Source organism: Petromyzon marinus, chromosome 54, assembly GCF_048934315.1.
Source record: "Petromyzon marinus isolate PM22_M1 ecotype Great Lakes invasive population chromosome 54, UKy_Petmar_22M1.pri1.0, whole genome shotgun sequence".
NCBI lineage: Eukaryota > Metazoa > Chordata > Hyperoartia > Petromyzontiformes > Petromyzontidae > Petromyzon > Petromyzon marinus.
In genome coordinates, this window is record NC_133720.1 from 6,457,696 (window position 1) to 6,479,701 (window position 22,006).

The 22,006-nt window shown below is 57.1% G+C and overlaps 1 protein-coding gene across 4 annotated transcripts; it reads right to left on the minus strand.

Annotated features, from left to right (window-relative positions):
• Positions 1-694: 694 nt before the first annotated feature.
• Positions 695-19,893, minus strand: STX16 (syntaxin 16). 4 transcript variants are annotated; one of them, XM_032974811.2, is made up of 9 exons: positions 18,633-19,893; positions 12,931-12,942; positions 11,535-11,642; positions 10,629-10,769; positions 9,470-9,632; positions 8,303-8,394; positions 7,716-7,859; positions 7,124-7,204; positions 695-2,896 (listed from the first exon to the last, which is right to left on the minus strand). In XM_032974811.2, the coding sequence occupies exons 1-9, from the start codon at positions 18,774-18,776 to the stop codon at positions 2,792-2,794; spliced, it is 990 nt and encodes a 329-aa protein (XP_032830702.2). In that variant the 5' UTR covers positions 18,777-19,893; the 3' UTR covers positions 695-2,791. The 4 variants fall into 4 exon arrangements, with proteins under 4 accessions (XP_032830702.2, XP_032830703.1, XP_075908250.1 ...); XM_032974812.2 differs by having other exon boundaries at positions 18,696-19,892; XM_076052135.1 differs by lacking the exon at positions 12,931-12,942.
• Positions 19,894-22,006: the final 2,113 nt, after the last annotated feature.

Here is a 22,006-nt window from a genome sequence, read left to right on the forward strand (position 1 = left end):
CCATGTTAGTCCATGGGCATTCCGTTTTCCCCATGTTAGTCTATGGGCATTCCATTTTCCCCATGTTAGTCCATGGGCATTCCGTTTTCCCCATGTTAATCTATGGGCATTCCGTTTTCCCCATGTTAGTCTATGGGCATTCCGTTTTCCCCATGTTAATCTATGGGCATTCCATTTTCTCCATGTAGTCTATGGGCATTCCATTTTCCCCATGTTCACCTTTCTACATCTGCTGAAGCCTCCTGTAACTCACGTGGCTTGCGTGGCCACCCCCACTCTGAACCCCCGCCCCTCTCCCCCGTCGCCGCCCACTGTGAAAACAGACGCCGCTCCTCGGTGCAGCAGCAACGTGGAAGCACTCGTTTATCCCTTCCTCTACCATCCTCTTCCTCTCATTTCCCATTCTTCCTCCCCTCTCTTCCCTTTCCCGTTCCTCTTTCTCTTCACCCATGCGTTGCTACATCCTTGACCCTAGTGTCCCTTCCCGTGGTGTAGCCACGGGTACAAGATGTCTGGTGTTTTTAAGTCGAGCAATGGCACTGATAATCGGTACAATTCATTACTTTAGAAATGTATTACTTTAGTAGTCAATTACTTTAGCCATCGATAACTTGATGGACCATGACACGTGCAACCCAACCCAACCAGGACGGACGGGCGGACAGACACGCCGCGAGAGAGATCGGGAGCGAGAGAGAGCGGGGTCGCGACGGAGCGTGCCCGTTTATTCAACCGCAAGCCGCTCATGTGACAGCCCGTTACAGGGGGCGGATAAATTAGACAAATGATCTGCGGCCCTCCACGCTACGGACACGAGGGTTACGCAACACGATGAGGATTTACAGGCAGCGCCGACAACGACAAGACATTTATCCCGTGGCTTATTCTACCGCCGCGGCCCTGGCAGTCATGTGACCCGCCCGACGTTTCGATCCCGACGCCGCAGCGGGGAGATCGGACGCCGCGGGGACTGGGTGGGTGGACGCGATCGAGCGAGCAAGCGAGCGGGCGAGCGGCGGTTGAGATGGAGCGACTCGACGCGAGATGAACAAGCGGACGACTCCTTTGTTGCGCGAGCCATCGAGTGACAGAGCCACTCGAGCGGAGGCCCGAGCGAGTCGCACGCAGACGGAGCGACTGGTGTGGAAGGTAAGCGACTCGCAAAGGGCAAGGGGGCAGGCGACTAGCTGCGAGTCGCCCTTCCGGTCTTCGTGTGAGCGAGTGAGCGAGCAACTCGCGTGAAGCCCCAAGCGACCTCAATGCGAGTTGCTCGAGTCTCCGCGTGGGTCGCTCGCCACGACGAGTCGCCCCGTCCACACGTGGGCGAGTGAGCGAGCCAGCAACCCACGGGGGACGAGGGACGACTCTCGCTCACGCTGTGTGGATGACTCGCATTGGGGGGCGTGGCCGTACCGTGTCACCGTGTGACCCCCACCACCCACCCAGTGGAATGTCAACTTCATTAATTATTTGTTCACGTTAAAGTCACAATTAAAACAAAGCAAAACAACAAGATGCCGTACTTCCCCCCTCCGAGCCAAATGATAATTACACATCTCTTGTACAGCTTTAACTTCCCCCATATATTCACAAAAATAACCCCTCTTCCCCTGGACACAACAAGCACCACCACATGCATCTCTTGGTTGCCCGTGTGTTTAGTTAAAACCTTCGCACCAAATTCGGAACAGAACCCAGCTGCCCCTCTATACCTCCTGCCTCGGTCCCACCACCAGACCCGTGACCTCACTGGTGATACCGTCAACCACCCTCTTTTTTTTCCCACTGGCGCAACAGAGCCGTGCCGAGTTGGCCCTGTGCGGCTCAGGAAGATTGGGCCGGGTTGCTTTATCCACTACAGAAATCCGCGCCGTGCCGTGCAATGCCAGCGAATCAAAGTTTGGTTCCGGCTTGGCTCGGTAAATATCGAGCGGAAAAACAACTTGTACCGCGAGGGCAGCGTGACGGCTCAGCTTGGATGTGCCAGTGGAAAAAAAACCGGTATAAGAATTCCATTGCCCCTCAAGGCTGAATATCGCTTCGAGAAAGGTCAGACTTGGGGTACCCATTGCTGCCAAACTTCTCCCTCGGACACGGAACAATCGATTCATGGAACAGATCTCCACGTAGATGAATACTTTAACCTAAAGATTGATTTCAGAGTCCAACCCCTTTGCTGAGAAGCGTAAAGGGAGGACAGGGACGGGACCACATGAAGCAGGAGTCTGCGAACTCTGATCCTGGGGCCTGGTGCCATATCTGGGCCGGAACTGGGCCAATCCTGGGTTGACCAAAACCCAGTGTCCACCACCACCACCACCACCCCCCTCTCGCTGGGTCAGGGAAACGAGGCATCAGACGACCCGTAAGCTACCGACACGGCCCCCACCCCCCTCCCCCTCCTCCTCGCCCCCCCCCCCCGCGAATCTTTACCCTTCTCCCCTCCTCCCTCCCTCCTCGTACCCCCGACAAGTTCAAACGCCGCACAAGGCTGCAAAGGCTCCCCCCCCATCCCCTCCACCGGCCGGCCATTATGAACCCGGCGGTGTTTTGGTCGTTCGGAAGTTCGGCGATTTCCGGCGCCTGTCGTGGGCCGGGGGTGCGGAGGGAGGGGGTGGGGTCGGTGGGGGGGGGGGCACGAGGGGGGGGGGGGGGGAGGGGCATTGGGAGGCGCACGCCGACGGGAAATTTACATCCAATAAATAGAGCGATGCTGAGCACGCGTCGTCCCGTTGGTGCACGGGGGTGGGGGGGGGGGCGTGATGGCCCCGGGGGACGCCGGCCTGCCCCGTTATCTCCCCTTGGTCCCCACCAAGACGAGGATCATGATGACGAGAATCACGAAGAGGAGGAGGATCGCGAGCATCTTCCGGTTCTTTTTTTGGTACGTCTCGGCCTGCAAACGTGCGCGCAACACACGCGACGCACACACACGTGACGCGCACACACAGGCATGTGACGCGCACACACGTGACGCGCACACACAGGCATGTGACGCACACACACGTGACGCGCACACACAGGCATGTGACGCGCACACACGTGACGCACACAGGCACGTGACGCGCACACACGCGCGCACACACAGGCACGTGACGCACACGCGCGCACCGGTTCGGATATTCGCCATGGAACTCAAGGCTTGCCGGGTGCAGAGCGCAGTGCGCTAACCACTGTGCCCACTGCGCGCTCCCCCCCCAATGCACACGTAAACGCACAGACAGTATTCAAAACCGTGTGTCTTTATATGCATAGGCGTCAACAGGCACATTTGAATTTTGCATAATATACATACGCACATACAAAGACAAAGGCCACCCATAAAGGCTTTTCAGGTTGGCGAGGCAAGTGCTGTTAGCGAGCACCTATTAAGGCCGGGCCGGTGCACGAAGGGAGGGCGGGTGTGGTGTGGCAAACACCAGGCTTGTGCTGAAGATGCTCATTTAAGGTTGAGTCGACCTAGGGGAGACCCAGGACAGGCGAGTCTTGAGGCTACTCTGGGTAAACAAGTGGAAAAATTTTTGAAGTAAAAAAAAAACACTTTTGAAGTTTTTTTGTTTATCCAGTAAAGCCTCCCCGAGTCTCAAGATTATTTTTTCAGGATGGGTCCTGCCAGGGTTTTGCTGTGCTAGTACTTTTCAGGGAAATCTCAGCGATTGGGATGTTTTGGTTGATACCGGTTGCGTCTGTGTTGCGTCTGTGTTTGTTTGTTCAGCGACGGGAGGCCGGAGAACCCAAAGGAAATCCATACAGAATAGGGGGGAGAATATACAAAGTTTACATACACTCACTCACACACACTCACTCACACACTCACTCACTCACACACACTCACAACAACAACAACCGCCATTCGCCACTAAGTGGCGGTGACATCACCACGACGCTTGTGCCAGGCCATGTGCACCTTGAGGCCACGTGAAGTGTCGAACGCCCGCTGGCAGGTCACGGGGCAGACCCAGCAGGTGCTACAGGTCGACTGACTGAGATGACTGAGATGACTGGCTGATGCACCAACTGTGCCCCCTACTGTGCCAACCTGATGTGCTTTAGCCACCCGGTGCTCCGCTCGTTGTTGTGAGCGTCGCTCCTCCGCCCTCCGTTGTTGTTGGAGGGCGACTGCCTCCAACTGCCCAATAGCGTCCTTCACGAGCCTCCTCCACAGAGGCCGATCTTGACACCGCTGGTACCAGTCATTGGCAAGTCCACTCAGCTCCACATCCTCCTGTACCACATCACTCCATCTCTTCTCTAGCCCGTGCCGCGCCCGTTTAGCCCCCTCGATCCGGCCGAACAAAAGCTGTTTCGGCATGCGGTGGCTGGGCATGCGGGCTACATGACCCAGCCAACGCAGCCTTGCCTGCCGGAGGGAGCTCACCGATGGGACCTTGCCCAGATCTTTCAAGGATTTGTGAGCTCCTCACACAATCCAGCCTGGTTAAACCCAGGATAGATCATAGGCAGGCGAGCCTAAATGTTTCTAACCGGCGAAGATGTTCCATTAGGGGGGTCCATGTTTCACACTCACTCACACACTCACTCGCACACATTCACACTACAGAACAGGGAGAGAACACACAAACTCCACGCAGAAAGGCACCCGAGTCAGGAATCGAACCCAGGCCCCTTGTGGCTGTGATGCTCGAGAGTTACCACTGCACCACTTCCCTGCAACCCCATGCATCGCCTCCTCTAAGGTGTCAGACCCCTGCTGTCAGAACCCTATGCGAGGACCCCTTTTTGCCAGACCCCTGCCTTTGCCGTCACCCTGCCACATGAATACAACCGCAGAGGTGGGGGGGGGGGGGAGGAGGGAGGGGGTCGCTGTTCAGATGTCACTCAACGCCCACCTCCCCTCGCACGGGAAGGGGGAGGGGGTCAGGGGCGCTGTCGAACTCATCACACGCACAGGGCGGAGGTCGCGAGCTCCCGCGGCGCCGTCTAAATCCGCCAGGTGCTGCCACCCCTCCTCCCCCAGCCACCCCCCCCACCCCCCCCCACTCTCCCCGCCGCCTCCTCGCCACCACTGCCCTTCCCCTATTGCCGTGTCACACACCTGGCACACCTGGCACACCTGACACACCTGACACACCTGAAACACCTGTCCTGCGCCCCTGCGTCCCAGCACCCCCCCCCCCCCCCGCCCACCGGCCCCCCCGCCTTCCACAACCTCTCAATTCGCCCACGACACCGCGGTCGCCCTGTCTCACGGCTGCCAGCTGATGTCACGTACCGAGCGTCAGACACACGGACACGTGGACGCACAGACACGCAGAGACGAATGCAAAGATCCCCCGTATAGCCTTAACAGACTGTAGGGGCAAGTGCTGTTAGCGAGTAGCACCTATGAAGGGCGGCACGGCACACGAGGAGGGGGTGGGTGGCCAGCACCACGCCCGGCCGCCCTTGTCTGCCCGGTGGCGATGTTTACACACCGCACCAGGTACTCATTTGAGGCTGAGTCGACCTAGGGGATGCCCATGACCGGTTCAGCTAATCGTCAGCGGTGTTGGCCGTGAGCGGGAATCGAACTCAGGTTGCCGGGTTCGTAGCGCAGCGCGCTAACCGCTACGGACACACGGACACACATAGACACGCACAGATGCACAGGCACACGGACCCAACAGACACAAGGATAAACAGATGCATATGCACAGACACACTGATACAGGGACACATAGACACACACGGGACGCACAGGCACACTGGTGCAACAGTCACAAGGATTATCAGACGCACGGACGCGCGGACATGTGGACGGGTTTTCTGGCGTTCGCGAGTGGGAAAGGTCCCCACGATAAGTGACAATTTGCTTCTGCACTTAATGTGGAAACATTCCGGCCGTCAGACAATCAAGATCTCGGATTGACCATCAACCACGCGGCTCCTCTGCGGTAGGTCCGAGAGGTAAAGTGTTGCCCCCTACTGTGCATATACAGAGGCCAATGAATGGAAGGCATCTCTCAGAAGGTACAGAGACTCCTCTACTTACGAACATTCGACTTACGAACTTTCAGAGATACGAACAAACCTGGTCCGTATGTCCAGTGGCCTGTTCGGATCGAGAGTCATAAGTTCAACCGCCACGCAATAGATGGCGGTGGTGGCATCTACATCAGCAGAACGTGAAGAACCAGCGGCATCTACATCTACAGAACGTGAAGAACCGGTGGCATCTACATCTACGGAACGTGAAGAACCAGCGGCATCTACATCTGCAGAACGTGAAGAACCAGCGGCATCTACATCTGCAGAACGTGAAGAACCAGCGGCATCTACATCTGCAGAACGTGAAGAACCAGTGGCATCTACATCTGCAGAACGTGAAGAACCAGTGGCATCTACATCTACAGAACATGAAGAACCAGTGGCATCTACAACTACAGGAGATTATACGACGTTTAAAGCCCTGTGTTTAGTGTACATGCCGTACAACACGCTTGGAATCAACAGGAGTCAAGTTGAACTTGCGAAACAAATCGACTTACGAACAGACCTCTGGAACCAGGATCAGGTCAGGGTCAAGAGTTGGGGGTTAGGGATAGTATCAGGGTTAGAGTCAAGGTCAGCACTTAGGTAAGGGTCAGGGTTAGAGTCAGGGTCAGTTCTCAGGTCAGGGTTAGTCTCAGGGTTAGTCTCAGGGTTAGTCTCAGGGTTAGAGTCAAGGTCAGCACTCAGGTCAGGGTCAGGGTTAGTCTCAGGGTTAGTCTGAGGGTTACGGTCAAGGTCACAACTCAGGTCAGGGTTAGTCTCAGGGTTAGTCTCAGGGTTAGTCTCAGGGTTAGAGTCAAGGTCAGCACTCAGGTCAGGGTCAGGGTTAGTCTCAGGGTTAGTCTCAGGGTTACGGTCAAGGTCACAACTCAGGTCAGGGTTAGTCTCAGGGTTACAGTCAAGGTCAGCACTCAGGTCAAGGTTAGAGTCAGGGTCAATTCTCAGGTCAGGGTTAGTCTCAGGGTTAGAGTCAAGGTCAGCGCTCAGATCAGGGTCAGGGTTAGTCTCAGGGTCAGGGTCAGGACCCTAGGTCAGGGTTAGTCTCAGGCCTAGAGTCAGAGTCAGGATCCAGGTCAAGGCCAGGGCCAGGGTTAGAGTCAGGGCCAGGAACCAGGTCGTGTGTCGGGGTCACCTTCTGCAGCTGCTTGAGCCCCTCCTCCGTCTTGACGCACGACTGCTCCACGTTGTAGTCGATTCGGTCGAGCACCGTGCCCTGGGGGGAAAACGGACAACGCCGGCCACGAGTCACTCCTCGTCCACCTCCTCGTCCACCTTTCTCCACCTCCTGCTCAGCGGTGATGATGACCACGCTAACGACGAGGACGATAATGTTGTTGACGACGATGATGTTGTTGACGATGACGACGAAGATGACGATAACGAAGATAATGATGATAATGATCATGGTGATGACAACGATGGTGATGACGACGATGATGATGACAATGATAACGACGATGATGACGAGGACGGCAATGATGACGACGGTAATGATGACGACGCCGACGACGACGATGATAACAGCAATGACAATGACGATGATGACAATGACGACGACGATGAAGATGCTGTCGAAGATGACGACGGCAAAGATGAGTGGCGATAATGACAACGACCATTGCCGTCGCGATGTCGACACCTGTGGTGCGAGTGCTGCTCAGTGTTGGTGACGGTAACGATGACATTGACGATGACGGCGCGACGATGTTGACGATGCGAGTCACCTGCTCCACCACCATGTGCGCGAGGTCGCGGAAGATCTCGTTGAGCTCGGAGATGGACTGCGCAATCTGACGGATCTCGCGCTCCCGCTCCTCCACCATCTCCGTGTTGCCCTCCACCAGCTGCAGCTGCTCCTCAGTGAACCACTGAAATCGCACGACGAAGACAACCACGATGGCACAACAACAACAACAACCGCACAACAATCACCGCGGCCGCACGGCAACCATCGCAATCACACGCAAAGAACAGCACAGCAGCCAACTGCAGCCGCGACGAAAACCAGTGAAATCGCACAACCACACACACACACAACACAACACCCGTCGCAATCACACACACACACACACACGCGCACAACGCACCATCGCGACCACACCACAGCAAGACGACGACAACTGCCGCTCTCAGCAATGGCCAGAGCCTCACACAACCGCACCGCAACGACCACCACGCAGGAGAACGACTCCCACCACCACCCCCCCCCCCACCACCACTCCCGCCCCTACCCACCGCGGGCAGCCCGCATGTCCACCACCGCACAGACTGAGCACCGCACGGGTCGACCTCCGGAGGGTGCCGCACTCACGCGGTCGTAGAGGTCGTCGGGTTCCGTCTCCTCCATGAGCGGTCCCCCCGTGCTGAAGAGGACCTGCGAGCGCTCCTCGCGGTTCTTCATCCCTGCGGGGTCAAGGTCGCGGTCAGGGTCGGGGGTCAAAGCCGTGCCAAGGCAGTGGTGACGCTCGCGTCTCGTGGCAAGGAGGGGGGCGGGGGGGGGGGGTGGGCGGGGGCTGGGTTCGAGCCCCGACTAGGGGCGCCTTTCTGCGTGCGTGTGTTCTCCCCCCTGCTCTGCAGTGTGAGTGGGTGAGTGAGGGGGTGAGTGGGTGAGTGGGTGAGCGAGCGGGTGGGTGAGTGAGTGAGTGGATGAGTGAGTGGGTGAGTGGGTGAGCGAGCGGGTGGGTGAGTGAGTGGGTGGGTGAGTGAGTGGGTGAGTGAGTGAGTGGGTGAGTGAGTGGGTGAGTGAGTGAGTGGGTGAGTGAGCGGGTGAGTGAGCGGGTGAGTGGGTGGTGGGTGTGTGAGCGAGTGAGTGGGTGAGTGAGTGGGTGAGTGGGTGAGTGAGTGAGCGGGTGAGTGAGCGAGTAAGTGGGTGAGTGAGCGAGTGAGTGGGTGAGTGAGTGGGTGAGTGAGTGGGTGAGTGAGTGGGTGAGTGAGTGGGTGAGTGAGTGGGTGAGTAAGTGAGTGGGTGAGTGAGCAGGTGGGTGAGTGAGTGGGTAAGTGAGTGAGCAGGTGAGTGGGTGACTCAGCAGGGAAGTGACCGAATATGTTGTTGTGACCTGCAGTGTGGTGAGTTAGAGCGTGGATAAGTTGGTGTGCGAGTAAGTAGTTGGGTAGGTGAGTGAGTGGGTCAGTGTTGTTGTGACCTGGAGTGTGTGCGAGTGGCCAACACCGGTATCTGAACCGGACCTGGGGCTCCCCCAAGTCGACTCAGCTTAAATGAATACCTAGTGACGGTGTGTAAACATCGCCCGCCCGCTCACCCACTCACTCACTCACCTCACCATCTCACTCGACCACCCACCCACTCAAACGATACTCATCCTGGCCTCTTACGTTCCCTCACCGGGGCCAGGGGGGCGGTGTCGACTCAAAACCACCTCGGGGAAACCCGGCAACGAAAAACGCGGCGCAAGCGTCCGGCACACACCGGGAGGGAGCGTGACGCGGTGGGCGCTGGCCTGGGTGCGGCACTACTCACGGCGCAGGTATCCGGACTGGGCGTGGCGGAACGCGGTGGACAGCTCCTGGAGCCCCTGTGCCAGCGAGCTCACCACGTTGGCGAGGATGCGGCGCTCCTGCTCGCCGCGCCCGCGCGCCCGGTTCTGCAGCGCCTGGACGGCGCGCTGGCACCTGTGGAACATCTGGCGCGCGGCACGTGTGCATTCGGGTCCCGTGCCAACGGGAATCATTTACGTGCTCTGAAAGAGGGCCATGGCCCGGAACGTCGCCTGTTATACAGAATATTGTTTACTTTTAAGGCCCGCGCCACCGCATCGCGCGTTTTCAGAAGCGCTTCTGCAGGCCGTTTGGAATGCTCTTCCGTCCGATATTAGGAAACCACTGGAGCCATGCACTTTTAAATGATCGAGATTGAAGACTCATTTCTTTAGAAGTGCTTGTTGTGTTTAGTTTGTTGTCCTTCCCCACACCTCCGATTAGCGCGGTTGGTTTACGTACGGTGCAAAAGAAGACACGCAAACTCCAAATATGCAGCAGCAGGTGTCAGGGTCGGAATCGAACCCACGACCTCCTGTACACCAGGCGAGGTAGTTAACATCTCATAGCCACCGTGATGATGATGAGAGAGAGAGACACGCAAGCTCCAAATATACAGCAGGTGTCAGGGTCGGAATCGAACCCACGGTCTCCTGTACACCAGGCGAGGTAGTTAACATCTCCTAGCCACCGTGATGATGAGAGAGAGAGAGACACACAAACTCCAAATATACAGCAGCAGGCATCGTCAGGGTCGGGATCAAAGCCACGACCTCCTGTACACCAGGCGAGGTAGTTAACATCTCCTAGCCACCGTGATGATGAGAGAGAGAGACACACAAACTCCAAATATACAGTAGCAGGCATCGTCATAGTCGGGATCGAACCCACGACCTCCTGTATACCTGGCGAGGTAGTTAACATCTCCTAGCCACCGTGATGATGATGAGAGAGAGAGAGAGACACACACTCCAAATATACAGCAGCAGGCGTCAGGGTCGGAATCGAACCCACGACCTCCTGCGTACCGGGCGAGGGAGATAACATCTCTTGGCCACCGTGAGGTGGGGGAGGAGGTGGGAGGAGTGGGGGGGGGGAACCCAGGCGGTGAGAGGAAGAACCCGCTTGCTGTACTGCCACACCTGCGTGGTCTCCTGCGTGGTGATCTCGATGGCGTGCTCCTCCTCGCTCGTGTCGTCCAGCGTGGGCCGGTTCAGGTGCTTGTCGTGCAGCACCGCCAGCTCCTTCATCTTCTGCTTGATCCGCGCCACCTCGTACTGGATCTGCCGGGACCATCGGCACGGCAGGCCGACTGGTTAACCGCCGTCCGCGGGGGGGGCATCGCCATCGCCCGCGCGGGAAGAGTTCGTGGTCAGTGCCGAGCGTGTACGTGTGTGCCTTTGTCGTTCCGGCGGTGTGGGGAGCGGGAGTGTAGCGGTCGGCGCTGCGCTGCGCTACGAACCCGGCGACCCGGGTTCGATTCCGGCTCACGGCCAACACCGGTGACGATTATCGGAACCTGTCGTGGGCCTCCCTTAGGTCGACTCAAATGAGTACCTGGGGCGGTGCGTACACATCGCCACGAGGGAGACAAAGGCGGCCGGGCGTGGTGCTGGCCACCCACACCCCCTCGTGTGCCGTGCCGGCCTTCATAGGCGCTCGCTAACAGCACTTGTCCCAACAGTCTGTTAAGGCTATACGGAGAATCTTTGTCTTTTTTTCCATGCTGCGGCGGGGAGTGGTGGCACAGCGGTTAGCGCGCTGCGCTAGGAGGCCCGGCCGCCCGAGTTCGATTACAGCTCACGGCCACTAAAACCAGGAATGATTATCTCAACCCGCTCCTGGGCCTCCCCTAGGTCGACTCAGCCTCAAATGAGTCCCTGGTGCGGTGTGCAAAACATCGGCACTGGGGGAGACAAAGGCGGCCGGGCGTGGTGCTGGCCACCCACCGCATCGTGTGCCGTGCCGGCCTTCACAGCTGCTCGCTAACAGCACTCGCCCCAACAGTCTGTTACAGGCTACACTGGGAGTCTTCGTCTTTGTGTCACCTCGTCCACGCTGTCCACCCAGTCCGGCGGGAGTGTCTTTGTGACGGCAATGGCTGCCTCGGGGTCCATGCTGAGACCGGACACGAGTGCCATGCGGTCATCCGCCATCTACGCACGCACGCACAAACACGCACGCGCGTAAACAGGTACACATACACGCGTAGATGGGTACACGCGCATGCGCACACCTACGTACACACGCATACGCATGCAAGCACACACGTACACGCGAACACGCGCGCACAAACTCGTCAAACGAGGAGGTGGGTGGCCAGCACCACGCCCGGCCGCCTTTGTCTCCCCAGTGGCGATGTTTGCACACCGCACCAGGTACTCAATTGAGACTGAGTCGACCAAGGGGAGGCCCAGGACCGGTTCAGATAATCGTCACTGGTGGTGTTGGCCGTGAGCGGGAATCGCACGTGGGTGGCCGGGTTTGGAGCGCAGCGTAGCGCTAACCGCTACACCACCACTCCCCACGTACACTCACATTCATATTCACAGGAGTAGCGCGTTCCGCTTTAGTTGTTGATGTTCACATTTTGAAACCGGTAGGCTGCCCCGGTTAATCAACACTGCGGCGTGGACAGTGTTCACCATAAACGAACCTTCTGCTTCACTCACAGCGGACGTGACAGATCCCATGACGCCGTTCGCAAGAGCGGGCCATCGTGTGCCACCGCCGTCATGGTTAACATTTTTGTTTAAACTGACACTGCAAATGACTCAAGTGGGATTACACACACATAGCTGTTGCAGCAGCAGCAGCAACATCGCCAGGCTAATACGAAAACTCGGCAGGACCCTCCTGAAAACAAAAAAGAGTCCAGAGACTCGGTGAGGCTTTCCCGAGTGAACAAAATCGCAGTAATTAGAATAATTAACGTCCCGTGACAAGTTTGGGACACTCAAAATCAGACAGCCCCGCATCGAGATCGGGGACAGTGAGTTATGGGTGATTGTGCAAGAGGTGAGCGAGTTAGGAGTACGGTGATTAAGGGAGGGGTGAGCAAGTTAGGGGTACGGTGAGTAAAGGAGGGGTGAGTTCGGGGTGAGGTGTGAGGGGCGGGCCGAGTGCGAGCGGGGGGCTACATGGACCCACGGGGGAGGTCGTTACATGGATGCGAGAGGTGTCGTCACGGAAACGGCGCGGATGGCACCATCATCGGATTGGGTGTCGCCATGGAAATGTGGTGGTGTTGATATTGATATTGTCATGGAGAACGGATGTTGTCGTCATGGAGATGGGTGGTGTCATTTAGATTGGTGGCATTGCCATTGGCACAGGTTGGGTGGCATTGTCATGGAGACGGGTGCTGTCACGGAGACGGGTGACGTTGTCACGGAGATGGAACGAGTGGTGTCGTCATCACGAAGAAGGGACCAGGAGTTCTACCTCGTCCAGCTCCTGAGTGGTATGGTTGCCGGGGCCCCGGGAGGCAGGAGAGGCAGCGGAGCGCGGTAACCACGGTTACGGCCGCCAGCACACAGCATGGGGAAACACAAACGCGGCTCAGAGAGACGAGACAATTCAGGGAGACACAGAGACATAGCATAGAGACAGGCAGGAGACACAAGAAAGACGGAGTCAGCAATTACCACTCAAGAGATCGACATACCAGACACAACACAGCTCAGAGTTACACACAGATCAGACATAGACACAGAGATGGATCAGACAGTGACACAGAGACACAGATCAGAGGGGGTTGTTGTACACACTCGCATGCATCAACATCGTCCAACTACACACGCAATTCCTCATTTTGTAAGCCATGCAGTGGTTACCAGTCGTTAACCAGTCTGGCGGTTAACCAGTCTAGGGGTTAACCAGTCCAGCGGTTAACCAGTCCAGCAGTTAACCAGTCCGGTGGTTAACCAGTCCAGTGTTTAACCAGTCTGGTGGTTAACCAGTCCAGCAGTTAATCAGTCCGGTGGTTAACCAGTCTGGTGGTTAACTAGCTTGGGAGTTAGCCAGTGTGGGGGTTCATCAGTGGAATGGACAGAAACCCAGGTCTCCCTTGCAGTGCACCGGGGGGCCAGGCACGAGCGGTGTGGCGACGTCACCACTACTCGGTGGCAAAAGCCGGAGGTGGGGGTTGTTGTTGTTGTTTACGCAGTGGATTAGGGGAGGGGGGCGGGGGGGCATCACGATCCATGGATACGCTCACGACAAGCGTATTCTGATCGCACTGCAGAACGGGGAGGGGGGGGGAGAACACAGAAAATCCACACGTAGAAAGCTCCAAGCAGTTCCCGCTGGCAGGGGCAGAGCTCACCGACGTCCACCCCACTCATGCAAGGGAGAGCTGGGTCACTCGTGCAAGGGTGCCCCCACTACGGACGCACAGCGGTGCCGTCAAAGTGTGCGTGCGCGCCATGCACAAGTGTGTGTGTGCACGTGTGTGTGCGTGCACGAGTGTGTGCGTGCACGTGTGTGTGCGTGCACGAGTGTGTGCGTGCACGTGTGTGTGCGTGCACGAGTGTGTGCGTGCACGAGTGTGTGCACGCACGAGTGTGTGTGTGTGTGCGTGCACGAGCACGCGATCATTTGTCAGTCTAACACCGGCGAAACGGTGTTAAATTACCGGCGAAAAGTCACGGTACTGGAATTGTAAATGTTGTGGGTTTACTCTCCAACATACCGGGGTGCTGAACTCGTAACGAATTGGCACGTTTTGTTTACGTGACAAACCTTTAGTAATTGGCTGTGTCGGGTGGCGGCGGGTTTAACAATATATTCATATTTACGCAATCAAACCCCCAAAAAAATTATCTTATGGATGAGTTTTTTTGTGTGTCGATGGGAGCGGTGGTGTAGTGGTTAGCGCACTGCGCTACGAACCCGGCTACCCGAGTTCACTTCCCGCTCACGACCAATAGCAGTGACAGCGAATATCTTAACTGGTCCTGGGCCTCCCCCTAGTTTGACTCTGCCTCAAATAAGTACCTGGCGCGGTGTATAAACATCGCCGCTGGGGAGGTTGAAGGACGCCAAACGTGGTGCTGGCCACCCACTCTCTCGTGTGCCGTGCCAGCCTTAATAGGTGCTCGCTAATACCGCTGTTAAGGCTAGACAGGGTATCTTGGTTGTTGCACGTGTGTGTACGCGTGCGTGCGTGAGTGTACACGTGTGTACGTGTGTGCGTGCACAAGTTCGCGCGTATGCGCGTGGTTGTAAGTGAACAGGTGGTTGTAAGTGAACACGTGGCTGTAAGTGTACACGTGGCTGTAAGTGAACACGTGGCTGTAAGGGAACATGCACACAGCACATCTCACGGGCCGAGACTCGAGGCAGCTTCCACCTTGGCCCTTGCCCCGGGGTCGGGGACTCCAACTCAGGCCCCGACAACATCGTGGTCGAGGGCATCCTCCCCTCCACCGCCGACTCCCGTCAAAGCCAAACCGGTCGGGTCGAGTCAACTCAAAGAATCGGGATTTGACGCAAAGCGAGAAGTGCTGGCTCAAGTTTTGAATCCACACAAGAAAGGTGATGAAAGGTCAAATCGAGCCGAGCCGATTTCGGGACCCGAGCCGTTTGTTGATGTAGCCGAGTCGAATTAAAACGCCTTGATCACAGGCGCTCTATAAATATAAAGACAAGGTAAGAAAATTCTGAGAATCCCAGAGCGGATCAAAGCGGTCGGAAATGAGAGCCGACCAAGGCTCGAGATAAAATAATGCCGGAGGTTGAGACGAGATAAGCCGAATCAAAACGAGTCGAGTCAAACCAAATCAAGGTGCCGAATGAATGAGAGAGTCCGGATTATAAGGAAAAACCCGAGGGGATTCGAATCGAGAGATTTTGCAAGTCGGGTATGAGATGGGAAAAGGAGTTGAGTTTTTTTTTTTTACACGCAAAAGGTTTTTGTGCGACAGCCGTCCCCGCTTGGGAATCCGAGTGAGGCTTCGAGCTTTCGCCACGCACTGCTGCTGTGAGTTGGTTTGGTTCGTCAGCGTGTCCAAAAACGAGCAGCGTCAATTTTGACGAGGTCCGAATACCGTCAACCGGACAGAGCCGAGGCGAAGCAGGTCCATCGGGGTCAGATCGAATCAGAGACGCAAGACGAGCTTAAAACTAGACAATTACAGCGGTTCCCTCGGTTAACGATTTTAACCGGTTCCACAAAAAACATCGTTTGTTGAAATTACCGTGAATACAATATAGGAAATGCATGCTAAAAGGCTTCATTTGTTCCAAGACGATCGGAAGTTGACATTTTTCACTCCTAAAACTAATTGTTTTCCTCACTTTCTTGTATTTTATTCACATTAATTTTAGAGGCCATTTTTATTGATCTTATTAACTTTTAAGCAAAAAAAAAACCCCACTATGTATTCAAGAGAGCTGTTTCCATAAGCAACGCACCATCAAACAGCAGCCAGTTGCTGTCAAGACGCTCATAAAAGGGCATCGCTGATTGGCCGAGGTCTGCCGAGTCCACTTAGGAGCGCTTCGATTGGCCGAAATTGGCGGCCGCGTGATATCATAAACACACACATCGTTAATCGAAAATGTCTCGTTAATAGAGACAATGGGGACCCTTACGGGAGGCGGATTGTTCGTTGACGGCATCGTAAACCGAGGAACCAGTAGCCCTTGGCGATACTCTCACCTTTCTAGGTCTACGCGCCGTGAAGAAGAACCGCTGCTCGAAACGTCACTAATTGTACAGGGAACTCCTCCACTTACGAACGGGCGATTTGGTCGTAAGTTCAACTTTACTCTAGCCGATTCCAAATGTGTTGTTGCGGCGTGTACACTAAACACGGGGCAATGGCTTTGAAAGTTTGTGTGATCTCCTGTAGATGCAACTGGTTCTTCACATTCCGCAAACGTATGTAATGACATAGTGACATCTACTGGTTGGAAAAGGGAAGCACGGGTACAGGCACCACTATAAACATCACCCAATCCCAAAAGGGAGAGGTATCTGGGCCAAAGGTATGGGGCGGGGCTGGCCGAGATACTCCGGGAACCGGCTAGAAGGTTCCACGAGAGGGCGTGGCCGGAGGCGGAGCCTAGCCGTGCCTGCGCAATATAAGCATAGGCGGTGGAGGACTCGTGGTCGGTGTGGGGAGCCTTGGGTCCGCACTGCGTCGCTGCTCGCCGTCATCTCTCTCCGTCGTTCGGCCACGTGGCAGATCTCCTGCGAAGTCCCACCACCCTCGCCGGCACGCCGTCAACCAGCGGCGAGGCCGGGAGTGGGCGGACGGAACCACGCTGTGGGATCGACCACGTGTAGCCTGTAGGGATGCTAATATCTACGTGTGTACTCTGAGAAGGAAGAGGATAAAGTTGGCCTGTGGTGTGCCCGAATGTGAATAAAGAAGGGAGTACCCTCTACACGACGTGTCGCGGAAGTTGCTAATTACACGTAGATGCCACTGGTTCTTCATGTTCTGCAGATGTAGATGCCACTGATTCTTCATGTTCTGCAGATGTAGATGCCACTGGTTCTTCATGATCTGCAGATGTAGATGCCACTGATTCTTCATGTTCTGCAGATGTAGATGCCACTGGTTCTTCATGTTCCCCAGACGTAGATGGTAATTCCCTTTGGTGCTCGTGTTTCTTCTCAACTCTCTTGAAAAACTCGGTCCGAACAGGCAACTGGACATACGGACAGGTTTGTTCATATCTCTGAAAGTTCGTAAGTCGAATGTTCGTAAGTAGAGGAGTCCCTGTATATTTCTTTCGTTTTCAAGGCCACGGAAACACACACACGGTTATAACTGTGAGGAATGCGTCGAGTCTTGTTTTACTCGAGGCAGATAAGAGGGATACCACAACTACAAACAAAACCCCGACACAGCTCGAGAGAAGCCGACTCGAGTCTCCTCCACGCCGCCGTGGTTCGCGAGAGTAGCCCCCCACTGGGGGAGCGAGTCCCCCATTGGGGGTGTGAGTCCACCACTTGGGGAGTGAGTCCACCACTGGAGGTGTGAGTCCACCACTGGGGCAATGAGTCCCCCAGTGGGGGAGTGATCCCACAACCGGGGGTGTGAGTCCACAACTTGGGGGGGAGGGGTGTGAGTCCACAACTTGAGGGGGAGGGGGTGTGAGTCCACAACTGGGGGGGGAGGGGGTGTGAGTCCACAACTGGGGGGGGACGGGTGTGAGTCCACAACTGGGGGGGGAGGGGGTGTGAGTCCACAACTGGGGGGGAGGGGGTGTGGGTCCACAACTGGGGGGGGAGGGGTGTGAGTCCACAACTTGGGGGGAGGGGGGGTGAGTCCACAACTTGGGGGGAGGGGGTGTGAGTCCACAACTGGGGGGGGAGGGGGTGTGAGTCCACAACTGGGGGGGAAGGGGTGTGAGTCCACAACTGGGGGGGGGAGGGGTGTGAGTCCACAACTGGGGGGGAGGGGGTGTGAGTCAGTAACTTGGGGGGGAGGGGGTGTGAGTCCACAACTTGGGGGGGAGGGGGTGTGAGTCCACAACTTGGGGGGGAGGGGGTGTGAGTCCACAACTTGGGGGGAGGGGGTGTGAGTCCACAACTGGGGGGGGGGGAGGGGTCTGAGTCCACAACTGGGGGGGAGGGGGTGTGAGTCCACAACTTGGGGGGAGGGGGTGTGAGTCCACAACTGGGGGGGGAGGGGGTGTGAGTCCACAACTTGGGGGGAGGGGGGGTGAGTCCACAACTTGGGGGGAGGGGGGGTGAGTCCACAACTTGGGGGGAGGGGGTGTGAGTCCACAACTGGGGGGGGAGGGGTGTGAGTCCACAACTGGGGGGGGAGGGGGTGTGAGTCCACAACTGGGGGGGGGAGGGGGTGTGAGTCCACCACTTGGGGGGCGGGAGGGGGTGTGAGTCCACAACTGGGGGGGGAGGGGGTGTGAGTCCACAACTGGGGGGGGGGGGGGGGTGTGAGTCAGTAACTTGGGGGGAGGGGGTGTGAGTCCACCACTTGGGGAGTGAGCCCACAACTGAGGAAGTGAGTCCACAACTGGGGAGGGGGGGGGGTCCCACACTGGGGGGGTGGGGGCGGGCGTGAGTCCCCCATCCCCCACTGAGGGAGTGAAGTCCCCCAGTGGGGGAGGTGATGGGGAGGTCGTGAGTCTGCAACTGGCGGGAGGAGGCGGGGGGGGGGACTCACCGAGGCGCGGCGTCGCGCCGCGGTCGTGGATGATGAGAAGGTGGTGGTGGTGGTGCTACTCACTTGCTCGGCCAGCACGTGCCTCGTGTGCACCGCGTTATTCCGCATCAGCACGAAAGCCTCGGTTAGACTCCGGGTCGCCATGGCGAGCGTGGGTTTGGGGGTAGGAATCAAAGGCGAGCGAAACTTCGGGGAGGGGAGGGGAGGGGGTAGGGTGGCGGGGAGGACTGGGCCCGAGAAACCGGGGACTGGAATACTCGAGAACGGAGAGAGACTGGGACCAGCTAAGGACTGAGATCAACGACTATGGGACTGGGGGTTAACCTGGGAGCGGGGACCGTGAAACCGAGATCTCGAACCCAATGAGCCGTGGACTGGGGACTGGGCCCTCAAGAACCCTCTGATCGAGGACTGTCAGCTCGGCCCAGGACTTTGGAGACTAGAAACTGGGCTCCTCCTGGTGCTGGGTACATCGGGTCATAGGACCCCTGGGGACCTGGGAACAACCCGAGGATCCTGATCCCCTTTGCGTCTGGGGGGTCTTAGAATATCGGTCTTGGGGTCCTAGTCCTGGAGACTTTAGGGTAACGAGAATCCTGGGGAGGGGGGGGGGGGTTCTGATTCCGCGCTAAGAGTCTGAATCCGGGCCCCTAAGGTTCCTTGTTCCTTGACCTGGACCAAGGGGTCCTTATTCTAGGGTCCTAATCAATGGGTTATAATTCTGGGGTCCAAGGTCTTAGGTCATAGAATCCCGGCCCTGGGGTCTTAGCGTTCTGAGGTCTTCAACCTGCTCCTAGGATCCCTGTCGTGGGGGTCCTGATTCTGGGGGACCTAGGGGATCCTGGGGGGGTCTTGGGAAGTCCTAATCCTGGGATTCAAGGGGTCCGATTGACTAGATGGGGGGGGGGGGGGGGTCCACCCCGCACTGACCAGCGTGGTGAAGTATGGTCCCCCGCGTGTTCCGGGAGTCCCGACGCTCGCAAGATCTATTCTTCCCTAGCGATTCCTGATCCTGCGATTGCGATCCTGGGGATCCCGGTCCTGGTCTCCCTCCCCGGTCTGCCGATCCTGGCCCCTGGTACCCCCCGATCCTGTGAGGGGGGACCCCGCTCCTCTCTCTCCCTGCAGCTAACCCGGTGCTTGGGGGGGGGTGGGGGGGAATGTCCCGAGCGCGTTACATTTCGTAGCCCGCACAGGCGCCTCGGTAGGCACGGGACGCGCCACCCCCGCCACCCCCATGAACGTCACGTGCGCGGCTGCCGTCCAATCGCAGCGAGACATCGGGTGGTGCTCGCGTCGCCTATCCGCGCTGGGAAATTTGGGAAGGCGATGTCTCGTGACGTCAAACGCGACCGTGTGTGTGTGCAACGTTTATTGACTCGGTGACGTCATCGCGCCCGTGTTTAACTTTTTTGTCTCGGTGACGTCACGCGACTGTGTGTGTGTGTGTGGAACGTTTTTGTCTCGGTGACGTCTTCGCGCCCGTGTACGTGTGAGTGTTTGTTTGCCTCGGTGATGTCATCGCGCCCGTGTGTGTGTGAAACGTTTTGTCTTGGTGACGTCATCGCTACCGTGTGTGGAACGGTTTCGTCTCGGTGACGTAATCGCGCCGTAAAACGTCCTTGTCTTGGCGACGTCGACGCGTCTGTGCGTGGAACGTATTTTGTCTCGGTGACGTCACCGCGCACGCGATGGCTTCGTGACGTCACCGCGGTGCGCCTGCGTAATCACGCGATAGAATTTTTGTTTGAATCGATTGGTCGGGTTGTGGGACCACCATACCAGCCTCCGTCTCTGCTCGTCGAGTTAATGAAAACAAAAGCATCCGTCAGTTTAAACACCTTGCAGCCGTAGGTCTTGCGCCACCAATATTGCGGTATTAGCGAGCACCTATTAAGGCTGGCACGGCACACGAGAGAGTGGGTGGCCAGCACCACGTTTGGCCTCCCTTCAAATTCCCCAGCGGCGATGTTTACACACCGCGCCAGGTACTTATTTGAGGCTGAGTCGACCTAAAGGCGGAGGCTCAGGACCAGTTAAGATATTCGCTGTCACTGCTATTGGTCGTGATATGAGCGGGAAGTGAACTCGGGTAGCCGGGTTCGTAGCGCAGTGCGCTAACCACTACACCACTGTTCCCACAAGGGAGTCAGCTTGCAGTGCGAATGGACTAGTGGTCACGGGAGGTAATGACAGGGGAGTCAGCCTGCAGTGCGAATGGACTAGTGGGCACGGGAGGTAATGACAGGGCAGTCAGCCTGCGGTGCGAATGGACTAGTGGCCACGGGAGGTAATGACAGGGGAGTCAGCCTGCGGTGCGAATGGACTAGTGGCCACGGGAGGTAATGACAGAAAAGTCAGCCTGCAGTGGGAATAGACTAGTGGCCAAGGGAGGTAATGACAGGGGGAGTCAGCCTGCAGTGCGAATGGACTAGTGGCCACGGGAGGTAATGACAGGGGAGCCAGCCTGCAGTGCGAATGGACTAGTGGCCACGGGAGGTAATGACAGGGGAGTCAGCCTGCAGTGCGATTGGACTAGTGGCCACGGGAGGTAATGACAGGGGAGTCAGCCTGCAGTGCGAATGGACTAGTGGGCACGGGAGGTAATGACAGAAAAGTCAGCCTCCAGTGGGAATAGACTAGTGGCCAAGGGAGGTAATGACAGGGGGAGTCAGCCTGCAGTGCGAATGGACTAGTGGCCACGGGAGGTAATGACAGGGGAGTCAGCCTGCAGTGCGAATGGACTAGTGGCCATGGGAGGTAATGACAGGGGAGTCAGCCTGTAGTGCGAATGGACTAGTGGGCACGGGAGGTAATGACAGGGCAGTCAGCCTGCGGTGCGAATGGACTAGTGGCCACGGGAGGTAATGACAGGGGAGTCACCCTGCAGTGCGAATGGATGAATGGCCACGGGAGATAATGACAGGGGTAGCAGTTGTGAATGCGAAGGGACTGGTGGCTATGGGAATGATCGAGAAGGGAGCGTGGTCAGGTGACGGAAGAGGACGGTGGAGTTTGTCGGTGGAGCGAGCATCCATAGTCAGTGAGAATGATCGAGAAGGGGGGCGTGGCCTCGGTCAGTATAAAAGTAGAGGAGTCCCTGTATCTTGAACTTCTTTCGCACCGTACGTAGCCAACCGTGCTGATCAGAGGTGCTGGGCAAGGGCAACAAACTGAGCGGCAGACAAGCAATGGAACGCTTCTCGGAGAAAGGGCCGTCCACCGGGGAGATGGAGCGATGATTAAAATCGGCTCGTAGGTGCAGGAAAGGTCCTGGGTGGATTGCTACACTGCAGAATCGTGAGAGGCGGACTTGGGGAGGCCTTTGTCCAGCAGTGGACTGACCATGGCTGACGATTGATGATGACACAAGC

Bases quoted from the DNA above. Each gene is read 5' to 3' on its own strand.
- STX16 (XM_032974811.2), bottom strand. From the start codon at position 18,776: ATGGCGACCCGGAGTCTAACCGAGGCTTTCGTGCTGATGCGGAATAAC. The intron at 9,633-10,628 runs GTGTGGCAGTAC...GCCGCGCGCCAG, and splicing joins CCACGCAGGAGACCACGCAG to ATGTTCCACAGGTGCCAGCG. The intron at 7,205-7,715 runs GTGACTCGCATC...TTTTCCCCCCAG, and splicing joins CGCACATGGTGGTGGAGCAG to GGCACGGTGCTCGACCGAAT.